General features: G+C 41.7%; 1 protein-coding gene across 2 annotated transcripts in view; it reads right to left on the bottom strand.

The window, feature by feature from the left end:
* Positions 1-9,634: 9,634 nt before the first annotated feature.
* Positions 9,635-21,067, bottom strand: part of SLC1A3 (solute carrier family 1 member 3) — an 81,052-nt gene continuing 69,619 nt past the window's right edge. The window contains exons 6-10 of one of the 2 annotated variants that reach the window (XM_011382969.2): positions 20,072-20,364; positions 17,379-17,612; positions 16,643-16,837; positions 13,768-13,902; positions 9,635-11,949 (exon numbers count right to left, since the gene is read on the bottom strand). In XM_011382969.2, the coding sequence (XP_011381271.1) occupies positions 11,745-11,949; positions 13,768-13,902; positions 16,643-16,837; positions 17,379-17,612; positions 20,072-20,364 (1,062 nt within the window). In that variant the 3' untranslated portion in view covers positions 9,635-11,744. The remainder of the gene's footprint in view (positions 11,950-13,767; positions 13,903-16,642; positions 16,838-17,378; positions 17,613-20,071; positions 20,365-21,067) is intronic. The other variant, XM_023524832.1, reaches the window with a different exon arrangement.

Genomic DNA, 21,067 nt, shown 5'->3' with positions numbered 1-21,067 from the left:
TTTTGGGTGGCTGGGTCAGAGGAACATGTGTTCGTGGAGTCCAGATCCGAATTTGGAAAATATGTGGTGGGAGAACACTTGGCTCTTTCTTTGATAAAAGCCCAAATATCATTCTTAAGGAACGATTTGTATTTGGAAGATGAAAGTTCCTTGAGGGTGGTCAGTTGTGGAAACCTAAAGGTACTCAAACTCTTACATTCACGAAGTGAGAAAGTTATTGATTGATTATTGGTTATTGATCAGCAAAGGCTTGGAGCTGTAGCTTTAAACTTTTTAATCACGAAATGTAATTTACTCGCAATGCAAACCTATACATACACAATGAAAACACACACATATACAATTAAACTAAAAATTTCCTGAAACAATACAACATGTGAGGCACTCTGACCTATTCTATTTTATTCTATTCTATTCTTTCATTAAAAAAAATGCTAATTGGGACCCACCCAATTGATGACCCACAGTTTGGAAAACAATGGCCCAGGAGATTATCATATAATATGTTTTAGAAGAAGTCCTGGGTTTGCAGGGCTTGATCAGAGTTGATTTCCAGGGTTATTTTAAGGGGAGAAGACCCCTGCTTTAGATATGAAACTGAACTCATATTGCAACTTTGCCTTAAGTTATTTATTCTCTGAAGCTCCACTTTCTCGTGTATAAAATGGATATAATAGTGCCTCCTCACAGGACTGTTGTACCCACAACAAGTTTTCAATATATGTCTTCCTCATCTGTACTTGAAAGGCTTTATATTATGTGCGGTTAGAGAACTTTACAATTTAACTAAGTGAGTGCACCCTGATGTGGAAGGGGGATTAATACGAAAACCTGTGACTGGAAATCCTTGGGGAGAGAGCGAGCCCGCGTGTGTAGTTCAGGCATAACCACACTGGGAGGTAGAGTGCTGGGATAATGCCTCTGAGAGGTCTGTCCAGTTTACAGTGATGCTTTCTCGGGAATTCCCTTGTCTATCCCTCTCCTCGTACTTATCACATGAATACTATTACTCATTTAATGATTTCCCTTGCTAGGACCTGTGCTTAGCTGTTACACAGTAAGTGCTCAAAATATTGCCAAATTCATGCACAATTATGAATGAGCTTAGGACATACATGCTATCTGGAGAATTCTAGCCAAGAAGTCCTGTGAGGTGCTGAGGGAGGAGCTGGGTAAATCGACTTTTTAATGTTCAAGGTAATAAATACTGATCATCAGAGTACTGTGATTTATTTTGTAACGGAGCTGCTTATATAGGTTTTTTCAGCCTGAGAGAGTTATGTTACTTTATATGTTACCTCATATGTTACCTGAGGAAGAGACAGATGACCTAGAACTTCAGCTCTTCTGAAATCCTGGCATAAGAATCCATACCACCATCGGTATTGTTTTCTTCTGATGTACTTATATCTCTCCTCTTCATTAGATTGTAAATTCCTTGAACTTGTTTTAAGATAAATGCCTGTTGTTTTGTGATTATCTGTTCTATGTATGCATGAGCACCTGCCCTCACAGCTAGCTACCATAGCAAGATAGATGTTTTTATATCTCTGTCTTACAGATGAGGTGACCGAGGCTCAGAGAGGATATAAAACTTCTCCAAGTTCACACGGTTAGCAAACAGCAGGGGCAAGATTCAAACTCACCCCTCTTCGGCCAGAGCTGGGGCACAAAGCCACAGCAATCCTGGAACCTTGCTTCTTCGTGGCCCTGCCCAATGTCTAACTCAGAATTAGGCATATTTGCCTCACTCAGTAAACACATGTTGATGATTGGTTGGTTATCAGGCCTAGGACTCAGCAGTCCAATTCCCTACAGACAAGTAGGAGCCTGAACTGCTCTGTTGGAATTGAGAGTTTCAAGATCCTGGGCTTGGCGGTGTGGGCATTGCTTCAGAGCACAGAGCCAGGGGAGTGGTGATCGGAGAGAGGATGCCTTAGTGGGAAGAGAAATGGAAAACCAGTAGGCTGTCTGAGTCCTCCATCTGAGGGCTAGGAGAGAGAGAGAATATGAGAGAGAAAGAGAGAGTGGTTGTATGCAATCAAGGGAGAACAGAGAATTAAAGAGATGGAAGGCAAGGAGATGCAGAAATCCTGTGAGCCTCGGGAATAGCTCTAGACTCTCAAAAGGGCACTCACAGATTCCTGCCTGGATGGGAAGGAGCAGGGAAAGATGCTCCTCCTGGCTCTCACAACTGGCTGGTTTTGCAGCTCACTCTTTTTTGGCCTGACTTGATTCCAACTATAGATCATTTTCATGGATTCATGAAAGTTTAGAGCTGGGAAGGACTTTGGCGATTGTTTGCTGCCATCCTGTGGCAAGATTTCTCTCTTTCCAGATAAAGCCACTGGGCCCACAGTATGAAAACAAAAGTAATAATAACATGCCTACGGCCATGCCACCCTGAATGCGCCCGCTCTCATTTAATCTTAGAAGCTAAGCAGGGTACGGCCTGGTTAATTCGTGGACGGGAGACCACCTTGGAAGACCAGGTGCTGCAGGCGTTAAAACAAACAAACAAACAAAACAGCAACAACGACAAAAACCCCAAAGTAATAATAACATCCATACTAGCAATAGTCAAAGGTGATAGTAAAAATACTTTACAATTGCTGAACCACAGATGCTAACCAGTCAAAGGTGTCACAGTGATAACTACCGGCATACTGATTTTCAGCTGTATTTCAGCCCCGACAATAGCTGCACGGTATCGAGCACATGTGTGTGCTAGGTATTATCTAATTCAATCCCCAGAAAACTCCATGAACCCAATGATACTGGTCCAGAGGAGGAAATGTTGGGTTTAGAGAAGTGAACTCACTGATTTAGGACACACGGTGTGTAAGTGAAGGGGTTTGGTTTGAATTAGGAGCGCCTCGCTTCAAAGCACGTGCTCCCTCTGGGGTGACTCACTGTCTCATAAGCGCATAGCTGGGACAAGGCGGGAATGGGGAAGCATCTGCTTGGAGTCTGAGAGTTTGACATACATGGGTGATGGACTTTTGCCATTTTGCTTCGATCGGCTACTTCGAGAGATATTATTGCCACCTTGGTCTCTGATTCCCATTTGGGCAGGGAACAAATAGTAAATGGTGGCCTCTTTCCTACGTCAAGGTTTTCCTTGATCTTTTAGGGGGAAGATTTGAAAAATGTTTTCATTATTTTTACTTCGAGCCTTTTTTCCACTTAAAGAAGGCTCTTACCCAAAACAAATGGCCAGACTTGATTCAGGGGCTGGAAGCAGAAGTGGATTCCTTTACAGGGTCTGAGCTCTAGAAGCCTCGGCATTTTCTCCATAGTGAGTCCACGGTCTTTTCTCTCATGGGGCCTCTAACTGCAACCAAGAGGTCCAGGGTGACCTGGCAGCATGTCCTGGGGCAAGTCACAACCTCATGGGAGGGAAAATAGAGGACATTGAGGAGGGAAAAACCCTAGGCCAGACATAAAAGCCCAAAGTAGTTCGAATTTCATAAATAAATAAATCTCAAAAAGAGAAAGAAGGACTTCTGAAGCAGAAGTAAAAATTTAGTCTACGAAAAGACACAGGGAAAATCCATCGAATGAAAAAGTAGCCCAGTGAAATTGCTCTCTCACTTTGAAGCCTCATTTTTCAATAATAATAATAATAAAAAATATTAGAGTACTTTGGTGGGAAAAATTGACATGATATTTTTTCTTTTTTGAATATTTCCTATCAAGCCAGACAAGGGCACTCATCTGCCTCAAGAAATGAGGATAATTACAGAAGAAAGAGATCAATAGTATTCACATTCTGATTCTCAAAATAGGATCTTATTTCAAGGCAATAGACTTGAGAGCAGGCATCGTGAAGAAAGATTTTCTAAATTCCCTCATTTCCTTCCTTAGGTAATCAAGACCCAGGCCTGATAAACCAGACCATAGAGTTCTCATTGGGATACTCAGGTAGGAAGAGAGTGGGTGACAGAAATGCATCCTTTCCGTAGAGTGGCTAGAAGAAGGGAGGCCAGGAGAGGAGTTTTTTTGGCAGAGAGGGTAGGTGTTACGTAAGTTGAGGAGAAGAGGGAGCACCATGGACAGGGAACTCTGACCCTTCTCCCCTACTGTGCTAGGCTGCCCTGCGTCAACAGACTGTGTGATTTGTGTATCTGAGACCACAATCTCATTTCCTGTGCCGTGTGGATGTCAGGTTGAGAGCCAGTGGGTCTGACAGGGACTCTGCTTTGGTGGGAGCAAGGGCTGGATTAAGAATGTGGAGAAGAGGGCAGGGAGGAGAAAGTCTAGGGGACTGCATCGAAAGATGCTGAGCATTTAAACAGAAGGTCACCCAGAGTTAAATAGAAAGTCATCCAAAGGAGATAATTTAGGTGAGCAAAGACTGGGATTGTCAGCTTGGAGAAGAAACAGAGAAGTCTGAAATAAAGGATCTTCTGCCTTTTAAACTGTCAGTGTCATCCCATTACACCTCCCATAAAATCAAGAGTCCTCACCTGGTCTATAAGAACACTCTAGATCAGTAGTTCTCAAACTTTAGTGGGCATCAGAATGGCCTGGAGGGCTTGTTAAAACAGAGCACTGGGCTCTGGCCTCTGAATTTCTGATTTGGCAGTTTCAGTGTGGGATCTGAGAATTTGCATTTCTAAGGTACTTTGAGAACCGCTGCTGTAGACACAGAATGCTTCAAGTTCCTTGTTTCTTCAGACTTCTGAACTATCATCTGTCTCTACAGCCTTTGCTCGGGTCCATAGTAATGAGCTTCTAGTAAATGCTCTCTGTTTCCGTGAAGTCTGGTCTGGCATGACCCTTAAAAGCCTAGAGAAAGACCTTTGCCACAGGGTGGCAGCAGCATCCCAGGGACAGCGCGTTTGGCCTGGAGCTGGGGACAGCTCATTAGCACACCGTCCCCTGGGTTCCCACAGAGCGGGGCCTGACCGCCTCTCCACTTCCCCTTGGCAGGGAGGCGGCCGGGCAGAGGGGGTCGTTGGCACACAGAGGGGCAGTTTTGTTCTCTGGGAGACTTGGAGGAAGCTGGGTGGTCTCCTCAGAGTGTCGAATTGTGCCCTTCACAAAACCTCCATGCAGTGTGAAGCTGCTGGGAGAGCTGGCCTGACAAAGGCCTCTAAGGAGACTGGCAGGGACTGCTGGTCCGCCCCGGGCGCAGAGGCCCAGGCCCCTCTGGGAAGAGGCCTGGCAGTTTCTCATGATGCCGGTTTCCAGGGGTGACAGGCTTCTGCAGAGCCTCCCTCCCAGAAGACGTGGGTCTGTGTTCTCCTCGGAGAGTTCCGTCCTGCTCACAGCAGGCCCAGAAGGAGCAGGAACCTCTCTCCCCTCCTCCAATGTCACCTCCACGCCCCTTCCTCCTGCACTGAGCCCATTGTGCTCTAAACATCTTAAGAATCTTCCTAAGTGATAGAAACTTTGCTGAGAATTTTATATTATCATTTATTTAATTCTCACTACACTCTCTTGAGAAGGTATGATTATACTCATTTATGATGAGGAAGTTGGAACTGAATCTATCACGTGCCACGCTTATTTGACCACGGAATCCTACTTTAACACCTCCTCCAATATATGGGAATCTGATATGAAAACTGGTTTGGGGACTGTGGGTCTCATCCAGCCCCACACGCACAGATGAGGAGGCCCAGGGAGTCTGAATGACTGGGTCACGGTACCACTGTTGATTAAAAGCAAGTCAGAGACTAGAACTCACATCTCCTCATCCAGCTCTACTTTCCACTCTACCTGCCAAGGGGAGAAGCCCCGTTAAAACTACCATTAACACGCTGTTGAAAGATCATGTTAATCAAGATGGTCCAAGGACCCTGATGAAACTGCTCAAGAAGTCAGCTGTGACAGGCACAGATTCAGCCCAGCACTGTGTACAAGTTTGGATTCATCCAGCACTCAGAAGCGGAAGGCCTTTACGTTTGAGGCAGCAGGAAGCTATTTTTAGTTTAGCTATGTAAGTTTTCTAACAAACGTGCAGAGTTTCCCGAGGTTTCTACTTTTTTGGCTAACAACTCATCAGCAGCTTAAATGAAATGATAACTCTCAGAGGCACTGGAGGGCCAAGACAGTGGCATTTGGTGACAGTTTTCAGAATTGTATTGCTGACAGAATCTTTGAGTGCTAAGTTCTCCCCAGGGCAGACCCCTCATCAGTTCCTTTTGGGGTTGACTTGACCCCTGGATAGTCTTTATTTTCTCCTGCTGTGTCTGCAAGCTCCTCGTTGGCTGCCTTCAGGATGTTGTGTGATCCCCTGAACCTAAAGAGTTGGAAAAGAAATCCAAAAGTTGTCATCTGACATTGTCTTCTTTGAGACTCACTGATCTCTTTAACATGGCTGCACGTATATGATTATTTAAAAAGAGTTTATGATTTTAAGGGTCATATTTTATTCTCCTTCTGCAGTACCAGTTGGGTCCTGCTTTTCATAACCTTGGCTTAAAGAAGGGACTCGTGGGAATAATGCCCATCCGTGGAGGCTGGAGTTTCCTAAAGAGACTTTGAAAAATGCCTCATTCCCAACTTTACAGTGACTGGAAAACAATGGTCTTTGAACAGCACACTGTGAAAAAAAAAATATGGGTGATTTTCTAAAAGGAGCACCCCAAATGAAAAAAACGTGTTCATCATTGGAAAACAATATGTGAATGCTAAATTTTTCAGCTCTGTAATAGATTACAGCAAATATTTTATGTTTGAAGGAGGCGGGGGCAGGAGAAAGGAGAGAAGGAGAAGAGAAAAAAGAAAAGAGAAGAAAAGAAAACAGATGTGAGACTTAAAATATTTCAAGCATGGATAACTGAAACAGTGTTCAATTTATTTAAGACTGTTCTGTGAAGTCTTAAAGGTGATTGATCAGGCTTTCTAAGTGTAGCCACAGATTTATAAGCACATAATGAGTGATAAATTCTCCAGAACAAATAAATAATAGGAAATGTCCCGGATCTGGATGGCCTTTTAAAGCTTGTTTTTAGCCTGCAGAAAGAAATTAAAAATTAGAATGATTATTTTTAATGACCCCACAAACTCACCTATAATGTCCGCTTAATTGAGGCAAACATAAATCGTCTTGAATCTTCATTTCACTTTACGTAGGGTTGCCAGATAAACAAATAAAAATGCAAGTTGCTCCATGTAATATTTTGGGACATGGTCACACGAAAACATTATTTTTTATTTAATGCTTATACTAAAGCATTTGTTACTTATCTGAAATTCAGATTTTACAGAGTGCCTTCTATTTGTAAATCAGTAAAATGTGACTGTCCAAAGTAAAGGTTGAGACAGTAGTTTTGTGGGCACCATGAGGGAAGGTCAGCTGAAAATGTTAGCATGCTGCTTTCTTAGTACCTGCCTGTGTCTGGGAAACATTAGCGATGAAATGGGGAGTGATTTATCCGGGACGGATTGGCAAAAAAATTGGTGAGAGGGGGGGAGGCAGAGCACAAGGGAGACAAAACGAGTACCCAGAAAGGAAAGGGCTCCTGGCAGAGACTATTGGAGAAGCAAAGTGAGCAGAAGGAAAAGAAAAATGAGGACAGTGAAGAATTTTAAACCCCTTGATGGCTTTCGCGTATTGATCCTCCCTTTGCAGTGTAGACCTTAGAACTCCATATGGTTTTAAAGCGAATCCCTCTTCATGCAGAGCTCCGAGCTCCCCCTGGTCGCTTTTGCAGGTATACCCCGCCTCTCACCCCCGCCATCCCGCACCCCCCCACCCCCACTCCCTCCTGAGGCCCCAGACCCGGCCTCGGCCTCGTTTATCCCAGAGAGTTCTCTTCTTCCACTTTCCCTGTTAGAACGTTGCTCATCAGTTTCCTTCGCTCTTTCTTCCTTGCTCTCTTTCTGATGGCTTATTTATTCCGAGCCTGCCTTCGGGGTGACACCTCCCAAGTGGTCTGGACCCCGGAACAGGCCACACAGAGCTGGTCATTGTTGCCCCAGTTCTGGGACCACCCGGGTGGGAGAACGGGCAGCGCACTGCCCCGGAGGCCAGATGACTGACAGCAGCCTTGGGTCAAGTGCCCAGCGGGCCGCCTGGAACAGGGCCTGTGCGCCGGTCGGTCGCCCACAGCATCCTCCTCAGTCTGCTCCCATTCAGCGGGAAGGGAGCCCTTCTTTCTCCGAGCTCCCTTCAGGCCCACGCAATTAACAGCACCAAAATGTTTTCAACGTGGCGTAGATGAATAAAGGCTTAGAAAAAAAATATTTTCCCGGAAAGTGAGACTTTCCAGCCGAGGAAAGGGGATCTTGCCTGGGGTGGGACAGTGGTGCTGAAGGGGTAAACACGGGCAGGGGAGCACATAGACTCCCAATTTCTCAAATTTGTTAGAAATGTATTTACTTATCAGCAACATTTAAAAAAAATGTTGAAGAAGTTACATAGTTCCATTTGTGAACGGATTTGTGACTGCCTCTTGTGCAGATCTTTGCTTGCTTCCCTCCCCATCATCTAAGCCACACACTGGCAGACCTGCCAACTCCCTTAACCTAATAATGTCTCCGAAGCTCTTCCACAGGCTGATGACCCGCTCCTCAAGCACCGTGGAAGGGGCCAAACCTAGTTTAGGCTGTGGAAAGGAAGGATACAGGTGCACAGGAAGAAGCACTTCTTAGCCGTGGATTTATCCTTCGTGGCACTACTTCTCCGACTGCCTCTGTCCAGAAAGTCCCACAGGTGTGCAGGTGGATCCTTCCGCCCAGGGTGGCCTGAGCTGGTTTGGTTCTCTCCAAGTGTAAGTGGTTTCCTTCCCTTTCTCCAATCAGCAATTCAAACATCACAGATGCCTTGGAAAAAGTTAGAATGGATTGATCCCACAGCGATTTGGAATTTTTTTGGGCCAAAAGATTCTTTAGAGAAATAGATGGAAATGAAAGGCTTTTAACCCGGAAAAAGGCAAACGCACAAAACTTTTCCCATAATTTCAAGAGCCATGTGAACCCACTGACGCCTTCACATGGATGATCTGGGGTTTGTGGGCCCCGCTTAAGAGCCTTTCCCATAAGTGGCTGTCACCTGCAGGTAGAGGATCAGATTAAAGAGTCTCCAGACACAACTCCAATCTGGTGTTCCATGGTATTGGAATTTAATAATTATTTATTAAAAAGCATGATGAAAAGAAGTAGTCACCCACAAGTCATTCTTCGTGACTAGAACAGTTTGCCAGCACCGTGGCTGTTTCTGGAACAACCTTTGAGATCTTATCTAGCGCTCTTCACAAAAGGCAGTAGTAGTCACACAGATAAATCTACCTAGTTGGAAGGTCAGACAAGAAATCACTTTTTGGAAGAACCAATGGTGGCTTATACTTTTCTAATGCCAACATGGAAATGATTCAATTTATCTGAGAAATTTGAATCTGATGTGGACAAGTAAGTGCATGTTGTTAGAGGAAAGTGCTTCCCTCATTTCCGCTCTCCAGTCCGGTTCTAGGAGTTGAGCAAGGGAGCATTTGTCCTTATTTATTTTCCTGTGGCTGACTCGCCCCTCCCCCTCCACTGGTCTTTGCAAGATTATGCTTAGTAAAATCTAAAAAATTCTGCATGGTATCCTTCCCCAGCATTGTCCTGAGCGCATTGTAATACTTCCATGAATGGAAAATGTATTTTCCTTCAGGGAGAACAACAACAACATGCAAAGATGTAATGTAAAACTAAGTTTTCTTTATTGAAAATACATCTACAAAGTAATACTTCTCAGTCCATACTGGGTACATGTATATGTAGAGCCTGTGATGGGCTGGCGAGAGGACCATCCTAGAGGACCTGCTTTCCATAAGAAATGGTTAGTATGAAAAAAGATCACACTCGTGTAACAGAATTAATTTGACATGATTAATTTTTGCTCTACTGGAGTCGTAAGATAACATCCATGTACATTAACTTTGTAGTGTATTTCCGAAATAGAGCCTTGACATTAAATGATTACTCCACCACAGCCTAACGTTAACTTTTGTACACATATAATGCTTGGGATCTATATAAAAATACCTCTAATTGTATATCAGAGGATGTATGTCTAGATTTTCAGTCTGTTAGCATAATTAAGTTCATTCTTCACCATTTACAGTAAGAAACTCAAACACAGCTGGTATTGTCCGACAGCTCCCTCTCTGTGTCTTTGACTGGATGTTCCTTAGAGGGTAAAAAAGTTAATCTCCTCTAAACCTGGGAGATTCTCTTTCTGAACCTAATGCCTCTGCTGTTTTTTTTTTTTTTTTGTTTTTGGAACCACATTGGCAGTATCTTCATACTGATTCTACCCATTTCTCTCAAGGGCACAAACAAAACCAAGCCAAACCTCACTCCAGCTGAAGGTTTCGAATGATTTGGTAAGTGGAATTCCCACACAAAGAAATATCTTGTTTCCCTCATTCTAAGAATTTTTGATTATAGTCAAAAACCTTTTCAAGTAAGAGACCACCCACACAGCTCACAGACTTCTAGAAAGAGATCTCATTTGTTTGTCTTGTTTAAAATACTTAAGAAGTAACCTTATACTTTGATATGCAGACTTCCTTGGGAAATGATTTTGAACTGAAGAGAAACAGTGTTTCTGGTTTTAGAAAAAAAAGAACTTTTTTTAAAAAAAGTTCTTTCTTAAAGATGACCTATAATCTTGGTGTTTTAAAATCTTTTCTTTATAATGTCAACCATGCTCCATTCTTCCCTAGCTGGCTCTTTAGTGTTCCACAGTAAGGCCATGTGCACCCTTGCTAGTTGCTAGTCTTATATTTTAATTTCTAAAAGTCTACTGTCACTTGAGGAGTGGTGGGAGACATCCTTCCCAGAGCAGCCCCTTCAGTTTGGGAAGAGTAGAAAAGAAGGGAATACTCTCACCGTTGGGAAGAACTGAGCAAAGTGATCATGAATAATTCCACTCCTGGAATGGCCTCGGGCCTGGTGACTTGCATAACTGACATTTTGGACACAGGACCTGGTAAACCACACTGCCATCTTGGTCCTACATAGAAACGTTCATTCCCAATAAATGTGCTTTCTGAAAGTCCCATGCTCCATGGGATGAGACTTGCTACAGGATGTTCTGCAGGGAAATGGAGGGCAGGCTCTTTCATGATGCCACAGGATATCTGGGCTAGAACAGACCACAAAGGCATCTAGGGAACTCACTCATTTTACGGATAAGAACACTGATGCCTAGACATAAGATGTGACTTGTCCACGGCCACATGGGAATTCCACTTTATGCACCTCCTCACAGCTGTGCTAGGTGTGTGTTCACTTTGCCCTGCTACTAATAAAATAAGGATACAAATCAGAGAGAAAGGGGAAAAAATCCTTCTACTGTCCAAGTGATAACCGATTATAGTGTATCAAGTTGTTTTGATACTTAAACTGAGTTGTGTTCTGAAGGATTTTTAAATTTTGAAAGTTGATTTAAAACCATATTTTAGCCTACTATTTGTCTGACTCTTTAACTTATAAAAATCACATTTACAGGATTGTGTGCCACATACACTTGTAAGATCTGACCAAGACTTGATCTCAGTACCATATCACCGAACACTAAGATGAAATGATTTAAAACTTTCAAATGTGGGATGAAAACTATATATTTTGGCCACTGCAAAATCCTCCCTTGTTTTTGGATGAGTACTTCCCAATCCTATCAGAGTAGGGAAGGAGAGGGAGGTGAGGGGTTCACTGGAGAGAATGGGTTGTAACGAGATGGAAACATTTTGTGACCGTGTTCAAAACACCTGATGCTCAAGAAGGCATTTCTTTGTGCTGGTCTACATCTTGGTTTCACTGTCGGTGGGTTTCTCCGTTTCGCTTTCCTGGGGAATCAGCTGATAGGGTTTCTTCATTTCATTCTCTTCAATCACTGAGTTACCCATTTCGACATCTTGGTTTTTCAGTTCATGTCGTGACAGGTGCTCAACAATGCCGGCCCCCAGGGAGTCTCCTAGCACATTGGTGGTGGTGCGGAGGCGGTCCCTGAGGAAAGGTAGGAAGAAGGAAAGATGAGGCTCCTGTGGACATCGGTGTCTTTAGCTCATATTTTGAACCACCGGCTAAGTTCGGCAGCATCCCTTAAAATTGAGCTTGCTGTATCCCCCAGCTATCTCATTACATAATAGACACATCATATTTATAATAGTTATTAAAAGTTATAAGGACACGTAGGTGATTACCTTTCAGTTACTAGTTAGAGGATCAACAGTGGGGAATGACCCTTCCTTTTCTCCTTTTATATAAAGTTTCATTTTGATTCTCTTTCCCACAACTCACCTTCCTTTATACCAGCAGTTCTCAAAATATGGTCCAGAGACCCCTCAAAGTCCCTAAGGTCGAAGCTATTTTCAAAATAATGCTAAGATGTTATTTGCCCTTTTCACTCTCATTTTCCATCAATGTCTAGCGGAGTTTTGCAAAGACTACAGTACAACGCAAAAGATGCCACAGTGGATTGAATACAAAAGCAATTAGGAGACTCCAGCTGTCTTGTATTCAGCCAGAAATGAAGATGTGCAAAAATGTAAAATGGTATCATTCTTTTCCCTAAATTTTTGGTTTGGAAAGTGATTTTTTTTTTTTTTTAGGAAAGTGTTATTTATATTAAAATGTAATGAATTTATTATTGTCACCTTTAAATGAATTTAACACTTACAAATTTTTAAGTTTTTATACTATGATAAATATTGATAGATATAACCCGTATAGACAAAAGCTTTTTGGGTCCTCGATAATTTTTAACTGTAAAAGGGTCCTGAGACTAAACACGTTGAGCCCCACAGCTTTATATTATAAAAGACCTCATAATTTTTGAGCGCTGACTGTGGGCCAGACAGTGGGCTGAACGCTTCCCATGAATCATTGCACTTCATCCTCACAGCACCACCGGGAGGTAGATGACATTATTGTCCCTGTTTCACAGAGGAGAAAACAAGGGTGGCCAAGTAACCTGCCCAGGGTCACGCAGGGCCTGATGCAAACACAGATCCACGTGACGGCGGAACTCAGGATCTCAGCCGATCACCCTCTCCTGCCCTTGTCTTGCTGTGAGCATATTGCCGGGCTCAGATCTAGTGAAGTCAACATATGCTGACTCCAGGACCTACTGTGTCCTTCCAGGCATTCACTTTGAGAATCCTGGGGAGAAATTTTTTGTAAGTAAAAGAGAACTTATGAGAGAAAAGAGGCGGAGAACTTATGAGAGAAAAGAGGCGGAGAATGTCAACGGCGAGGGTGAGAGGAAAAGGGCGAAGGGATGGGCCCCCCGGGGTGAGTGTCTGAGGGTGTGGAGGGTACTTTTCATGCAACTTTCCCCAGAGCTAAAACGCGATTCCACTTAATGACACGGCTGCCCCGCTCCCCGCTGGGCTCAGAGGGAACATCTGTGCTGCGTTATGCCATTGGAATGGGAAGCACAAGGAAGAAGGGCCTGAGCCAGTGCGCGAGGCCTGCAGTTCTGTTCCAGCCACCGTGCGGATGTTGTGCAATTCAGAAACGGCCTTGCTGATTTATGCTGGCTTTCTAAACAGTGGGTTTCCCAATCCCTGAATGGCTTTATGGAGTGAGAGGTGTAGCAGCCAGATGTGCCCCATGGGCTGATAAGGGAGTGAATGCACATGGCGTCTGGGGCTTGGTCTCCAGATAAGGGCAGGGATCAGGCAATGAAGACAATTTAATTTCTGGCCAAGCTGCCCCTCTTTGTGGAGCCCTTTTGGCAGGCACGCCAGGCTGCCTGGTGCCCTAGGATGACAGAGGGGCACCCTATGACGGTGAACCTGAACAAAGTCCAAGCATACTTACAAGAACCAGTCCACTGCAATGATGAGCGTGATGTCGTCAGTGGGTAGGCCCACAGATGTCAGCACAATCACCATGGTGACCAGGCCTGCCTGAGGAATCCCAGCTGCCCCGATACTGGCAGCCGTGGCTGTGATGCTGTTAAAAGAAGTTCCCAAACAGAAAACATTTGTACAAATCTCCCCAAATAGAAAGTATGCCTTGCAAACACACGTAGCACAATGTCTGACTTGCCAAGTTAACAGAAGAGAATGTGCTTTAGAAAAATGTAAATGAGCTTATAAAAAACTCATTGAACAAAAAATCATATAACTAATATTTATCATGTGCTTATTATGTGCCATCTGATATGCTAAGTATGGCTTATCTCATTTGCTCCTCACGACAACCTTTAAGAAGTTGGTCGTATTATTATAGCCATTTCTAAATGAAGAAACTGGTGGCTATATACTTTTCATGTACCTAAAAGTATTTTATAAGGTCTAAAATACTGTATATAGTTCAATAACGATTTGTTTTTAATAATTCCTCTGTCCAAGTAGAAGGCTGTAAAGATATTGAACTTGTATGGTTTAATGAGGCCAGAAAAAAGTCAAATTTATCGACGAAAAAGAAAAATGATTAGGAACAAAGTTCTGTAGCACTATAAATATTTTTAATGGAGGCAGTGTGGTCCTGGTTTGTAAGGCACATAACCTATTTGGGACTCAGTTTGTTAAATATCTATTTGATAGGCTAATGTGAGGTGAAAATGTTTTATAAGTAGTAAAGTATTACCTAGATATAAAGTGGTATTAATAAAATAACAAGTCTGTGGAAGAGACTGTTTATGGTTCTCCCATGTTGTTCACCTCCCATGGTATTAGAATTTTTAGCTGGTATACAGGTGCCCAGAATGAAGACATTTCCTAGCCTCTCTTGGAACTCCTTTAGACAAAGTTCCGGCCAATGACCCATGGATAAAAAGTGATCAAGCAGCTTGAGGGCTGTGTGACTCCACCTCTTTTCATTGGCAAAAATTTGGAGGTGGTGATGAGCCGTCCTGAACCATCTGGATGAGGGTAACACCCCAGGGATGCTGGATCCTCAAGCCTTGGTCTCTTACACCGTAGGATACCTACGAGCTTTGATGGCTTTGTGGAGCAGAGTTGCTCCTCGTGAGAGAAATGCAGTTCTATCTTGCTGAAGTCACTGTTTTGTTATTTTGAATTCTGTCACATGCAGCTGAACCTTTTTTGAGACTCAAGGGTTTTCAACCAGTATGCTAATATATGCCCAAGAATAGGTTACAGTGAGCTAAGATATTGATCTCCCGGCTCCAGTGTACCTACAATGCACCCTACAATGCACCAATGCGCCCTACAACTATTATCATTTTCCAATAACACATATATACAGTCTAACATAACTTACTTCTAAATATATGTATGTATATGTGTGTATATATACAAAAAATGTGTGGAAACTGATGGAGATTAAAAAAGATTAAAGTGACATAAAAATCAAATTTGAGCCATAAATCTGAATATGATTTGGTCTAGGGTAAAAAGTTCTAAAAGACATTTTGGAGACAACTGGGGAAATTTGAATGGAGACTGGATATTCTGGAAGTATTTTAAAGATTCTTATTATTGTGGTTATGTAGAAAACTGTCTTTATTCTTAGGAGTTGCATGCTGAACTGTGCACAAGCGAAATGCCAAGAAGGGGCGGGGGGAAAGAAAAGCGGCAAAATATTAACAATTGTTGGATCTAGGTAGAAAACGTTTGTTGTAATATTCTTTCAACTTTCCTATATGTGAGACAAATACTTTTATGATAGAAAGTTGTGAAAAAGCAAAAATATATGACTTATTTGATCTCCAAAATAAATTGCTAATAATAATTAACACGTAACACACACACAGACACACGATGACGAGCAGAGTCTGATCTGGATTGTGAAGTTTAAGTCTCCATTATACTTATCGGTCTGTTGTGCATACTGACTTTTGGTAAGCAAAAAGAGAAGATTTTATTCGCATATGCACATGGGTATGTGTAGACTATTTCCAGAAGAATATTAAAGAAACTAGCAAGCAACAGTGGTTGCCTTTAAAGGAAACTAAGAAATCGGAGGCAGGTATGGGAGGAAAAATTACCTTTCACTAGACACTTCAAATATAATGGTTAAAAATAGAGTCCATAAAAATAAAATTCTCAATCTATGTCAGTGTGGTCTATCATCTATTTTATACTGCCTAAAAATTAACCTGTTTAATTTTTCAAGTTATGTTTTTATTTTCTAATACTGTCAGTATAAGACATATTTTAATGCCTTTTAAAACTGAAGTATAATCTAACCTTTTCTAAAAAGAAAAATTTCCATATCATGTATTCGGTAGATAGACGTATTTTTCTATTCCTATATATAACATATTTCTATGTATTTATTTAAAAAGAAAAAGCTAGATATATTTATAGGTGATATATTAATAAATAAATCAATCAAGTGGCAAGCAGTACATATGGTATAGTTCCATTAATTACAAAAAAAAGAATGTGTATGTCTATGCACAAGAAAAGGTCTTTGTACACTAAATATTAACAGTGGTCACCTACAGAAAAATGGGGAAAGACAGTTTCATTTTTTTACTTTACACATTTCTATATTATTAGAATCTCATCATTAATAAATGTGCACATCTGTAATTTAACAAAAAAAGAATAAAAATACTGAAATATCAAAAATGCCTAAATATCGAAACTACTCCTACAAACCTCAGCCTCCTATTTATGTGTGATCCCCTTCCCAACCAGTTTCCTCACTGAATCCCCAATCACCATCTTATCACTTAAAGTCATTCTTAAGAAAACGTTATGTAGAACTTTCCCTGTACCTGATTGTAATAATCTGTCCAAAGTTCAGTTCAAAGTTGTTAACTTGAGCAATAAAAATGGCAGCCAAAGCCTCGTAGAGGGCGGTCCCATCCATGTTAATTGTGGCCCCTACAGGGAGCACGAATCTGGTGACACGTTTGTCCACGCCATTGTTCTCTTCCAGGCACTTGAAAGTGATGGGCAGGGTGGCAGAACTGAGAACAGTAAAACAGGGCATGTCAGCTGACAGTCCTGATAGTTCAGACTGTACCTCATGTGTTTGGTATTTCGGACAGAGAGTTCCTTCCTCTCCCATGTCCTAAGTTAAAGGGAACTAAGTCAGCACTTATATAAATAGGGGAGCAGGGTTAGGAACAGTGTGGGTCTCTCCACTGGGTCATTGGGCAGCTCTCCTGCTTCTGGGTTCCTCTGTGGGGCATCATTTGCCATTATTTCCCCATCACAACAGCATGTGCCAAGTCACTCTGCCACCTCTCCCTCAGGCACATGTCAACTGGAAGAGGGAGATGATGGTGGGCAGGAAAGGCTAGTTGGTTTCCATTGCGTCTCCCAAAAGGGTTTAGAGCCAGCCATTCCTTGAATCCCATATGAGTCTGGTTAGCCTCAGAAGTGAAAAAGCCAATTCATTTGCCTGGAAGTTTAAGTCCCCTCTCTACCCTGAACCTGGGGGTTCTGGTCCAAAGTAAAGTTTGAGATACAATTTCTGATAGGAATCAGCCACTTATCTATACGTACCTGGAGGAAGTTCCTAGAGCTGTGACGAGTGCTTGTAGTAACCCTCCGATAAAAACCCAAGGGTTTTTCCGCGTCACCAAGAAGTAGAGGAGGGGCAGGACGATGACTGCGTGAATGAGCAAGCCGACGATAACCGTCACAGTGTACATGGCAAGCTGGCCCCCAATCACTCCCATGTCTTCCATCTCAACAATTTTCCCTGCAATCAGGAAGAGGATGCCCAGAGGGGCGTACCTAGGTAGAAGCAACACACACACATTTGGAAGTCTGATTTGCAACAGACTATTCCACAGAAATTACCAAGTGATAAGAAAAAAGTATGAGAGAGTTAACGTCCAAACTTTTATTTTTTTGCCCAGGATACTATTAGGACTTGTAGAAACTGTGAACTTCTTTATTTTCCTTTTTTTTTTTTAAATTATAAATTTAAGTATAAATATTGCAGAATTAGGCTTTTCTCTCACTCAGAATTTCTCTAGGTTACATTTTTTTTTTCCCTTCCTAAACCTATGAAAAAAGACAGGTACAGAGGTTTTGTTAACCACATCTTTTTTCCTGGATGACTATCTCTTTTCACATCTGGGTCATGTGTCTGGTCCTCAGATGTGACCTGCTCCTCCTGTCTCCTGCTCCCTGGCTAAGTTCTCTAAACTTCCAGAATCCATCCATCCAATATCCAGACTTCTGAAACATTTTCCACAACAGAGACTGAGTTAAAGCAAGACGCATACAATGCCGTTTCAGTGTTTTAGATGTTGTTAGCTCTTTCATTCAAGGATCGCTTTTATTATTTTTTCCTAAGTTATACACTACTTATAATATTACTTAATATTAGTCTTCAAATCAACTCTTTCACTTAAGTAAATTTACTCTAAGAGGAAATTTTATGTTACAGTGCAAATGGAAAACTATTACCATTTGCCATAAAAAGAAGGTAGCCATAAATTAAATTCAAGCTATTAAAATTAATCAAAAATATGCATGTATGTACTACCACAATCAGGTTATAGATGTTCTAAGTAAGTAATTATCACCTTCAGGGTGCTATTGCCATTTGTGGTCTTTCTACTGTGGACTTGGCAAGAATGAACAACTGAGACACAAAATGACTTGCACATATTGAAACAACCCTGGTTGCTTCAAGGCCCTACCGCCCGGCATTCAGCTTCTTCTGTCTGCTCTGTGCAGTAAACCACAACCAAACTCACATTACTAAAAACAGAGAGGCCAATCCCCTTAAAAAGAAAGGTCTGCTGGGAACTGTAGAGAACTTATTTCAAACAGAAAAATACAATGTTTCTTTTAAAAGTCTTTTAATAACACAGGCCAGGAAATTATAAGAGTACCTGTTTTCAGAAATGTAATAACTCAGTGTTGAATGTGCAGGCAAAATGTACAGCTTAGAAAAGCTACATGCGAGGTTCATTCAGCAGCCTTGAATGGGCTTCTTTCATAAAAGAGGTGAAAGGTGGAGGCATTTTAATAATATGAAGATGAATGTCCACTTTCAGTCCTGCCAGGATTTCAAAGGAGGGCCCCAGGATTTCATTTGGGGGCCCCTGTGGAGACCACATTCTGATCCATCTTTGTGCCCAAGTTCATATCCATCTTGTACGAACTCCTGAAAAATGAATTTCTCTGGGCTTTTGTGGCGATAAAGACAAAGAATATTTTTAATCATGTTGGTGAGTATTTTTCTTAGAAATGGATGCCTTCCTGCCTCAGGTGCCAAGTAGGAGTCTGGATTAAAAATTAAAGATAAAGGGTAAGCAACACCCACATGATGCTAAACCAATCAAAGTGTTCTCTCTCTGCTGGGGAGAATTTACTTTCCAAGGTCAATGTTCCTCCTTGGATTTAGTCTTCCTTTGTCTCCTGCTCTTAACTTTATTTGAAGAAGTTTGGTTATAAATTGTGGCTTGGCATTCTATAATACTTCCCATGAGTCCTTCAGGCATGCAGTAGATCCGCCATTTAATTTCTTCCTTAGGGCTGAAACAGAGGAGGGGAGATCTGTTTTTCTGGTGCTCTAGGGGCTTCTACATTTGCTTTTCCTGCTACTGGAAATGCTCTTGTCCTGGTACTGTGTATGGCTGGCGCCTGGCCATTCAGATCTTAGCAAACATTGTTACCTCCTCAGAGTCCTTTCCAAGGCAAATTTTATGCCTTTTCCCCAGTCACTTTTTATCACATCACATAAAATTAAACCTGCTGTTTTATTATTTTTTTCACAGCACCTGTGACTGAAGCATATGTGTGATTGATTTGTTTGTTTATTTTGTCTTTCTAAAAAGAATGTTAAGATCCAAGATATTCTTGTATGTTTTCTTCATTGCTATATTCGCGGTGCCTGGAATTATAGTATATATGCTTGGTATATAGTAGATAGTCCATAAATATACATTGAATGAATAACTAAATAGATATAAAATGGTGGTAAAGGAGTTGACATCTTTCAAGAACAAGGAAGCAAACTTATTGAGAGGCTTGCAGATAGAGTCAAGGCCTCTGGAAGCCCAGAAAGTCATTGATTTTCTTGTGCTTAGCAGAATTGCAATTGGCCATCCTGCCTGGTGGCATTTTCTTAAGTACAGACACATGTTGAAGGCAATAAACATCAGATATAGTATCAGAAATTACCATAATTCAGACTTTTAAAACCACACATATATATAGCAAACGGAAATACATACCACATTATCACTGCTACCAATCTCATGATGGCTTCATTAAGAGAATCAAAGAACTCTCTCAGGGCTTGTCCCTGCTCCTTCATGTTTCCGATCACAAAACCAAAGCACATGGAGAAGACGACCAGTCCCAGGGCATTGACCCCATTCACAGACCCTGGAACTGGGACCAACTCCTCTGTGATCCTTGAAAGAGTCTCCATGGCCTCTGACACATTGTTTATCACAGCACCCACCAGTGTTTCATTGGACTGGATGGGGACTTTAAAGCTTCTCTTCTCATAGTTGGTTTTAAACTTAAAAAAGAAAAGGTACAACAGAAATTAAAGGTGATCTTTTTTTCTTCTTTGTACTTTTCTGTCATCCAAATTTTCAATAATGATATATATTACTTTGCATTCAAAGAATAGTATTGTAGAAAGTATTTATTTATTACCTATCATCTATCATCTATCTAATCTATGACAAGCACCTACTATTTCCTTAGCGTGTGCACGCGCGCACACAGACACACACACACACACACACACACACACACACACTCAAGTACATAATCAATCATAACAGGAAAGTGATATCTGGTTGAAAATATTGGACTAAACATATACGTGTGCTTTTACTTTCTTCTGAAACCATAATAAAATGATTATAACAGGCTTTTAAAAAACTATGAATCCAAATATTCATAATAGTCCCTTTACTCTCTATGGGATCATGCTATGGGATTATGGACAAATCACATAACATCCTTTTGTTCATATTCCACAGCTATGAAACAGGGATAACTGTGCTAGTTCTACTTCACAGTGTTGTTGTAATGATCAGATAAAACAGAATATACGAGAACATCTTATAAATTTTAAAGTATTATAAATACTTTAATGTTGGCTAGTGGTGCTCAATAACAAAGCCTTTCAGGGACTAGACTTAGTTGGAGACTTCAGGGGATATTAAAAAATTTAAATCTCGAAACAACAGTCTTCAAGGCATTCCTGATAG

Source organism: Pteropus vampyrus, unplaced genomic scaffold (assembly GCF_000151845.1).
Source record: "Pteropus vampyrus isolate Shadow unplaced genomic scaffold, Pvam_2.0 Scaffold498, whole genome shotgun sequence".
NCBI lineage: Eukaryota > Metazoa > Chordata > Mammalia > Chiroptera > Pteropodidae > Pteropus > Pteropus vampyrus.
This window is presented reverse-complemented; position numbering and strand designations above follow the sequence as displayed.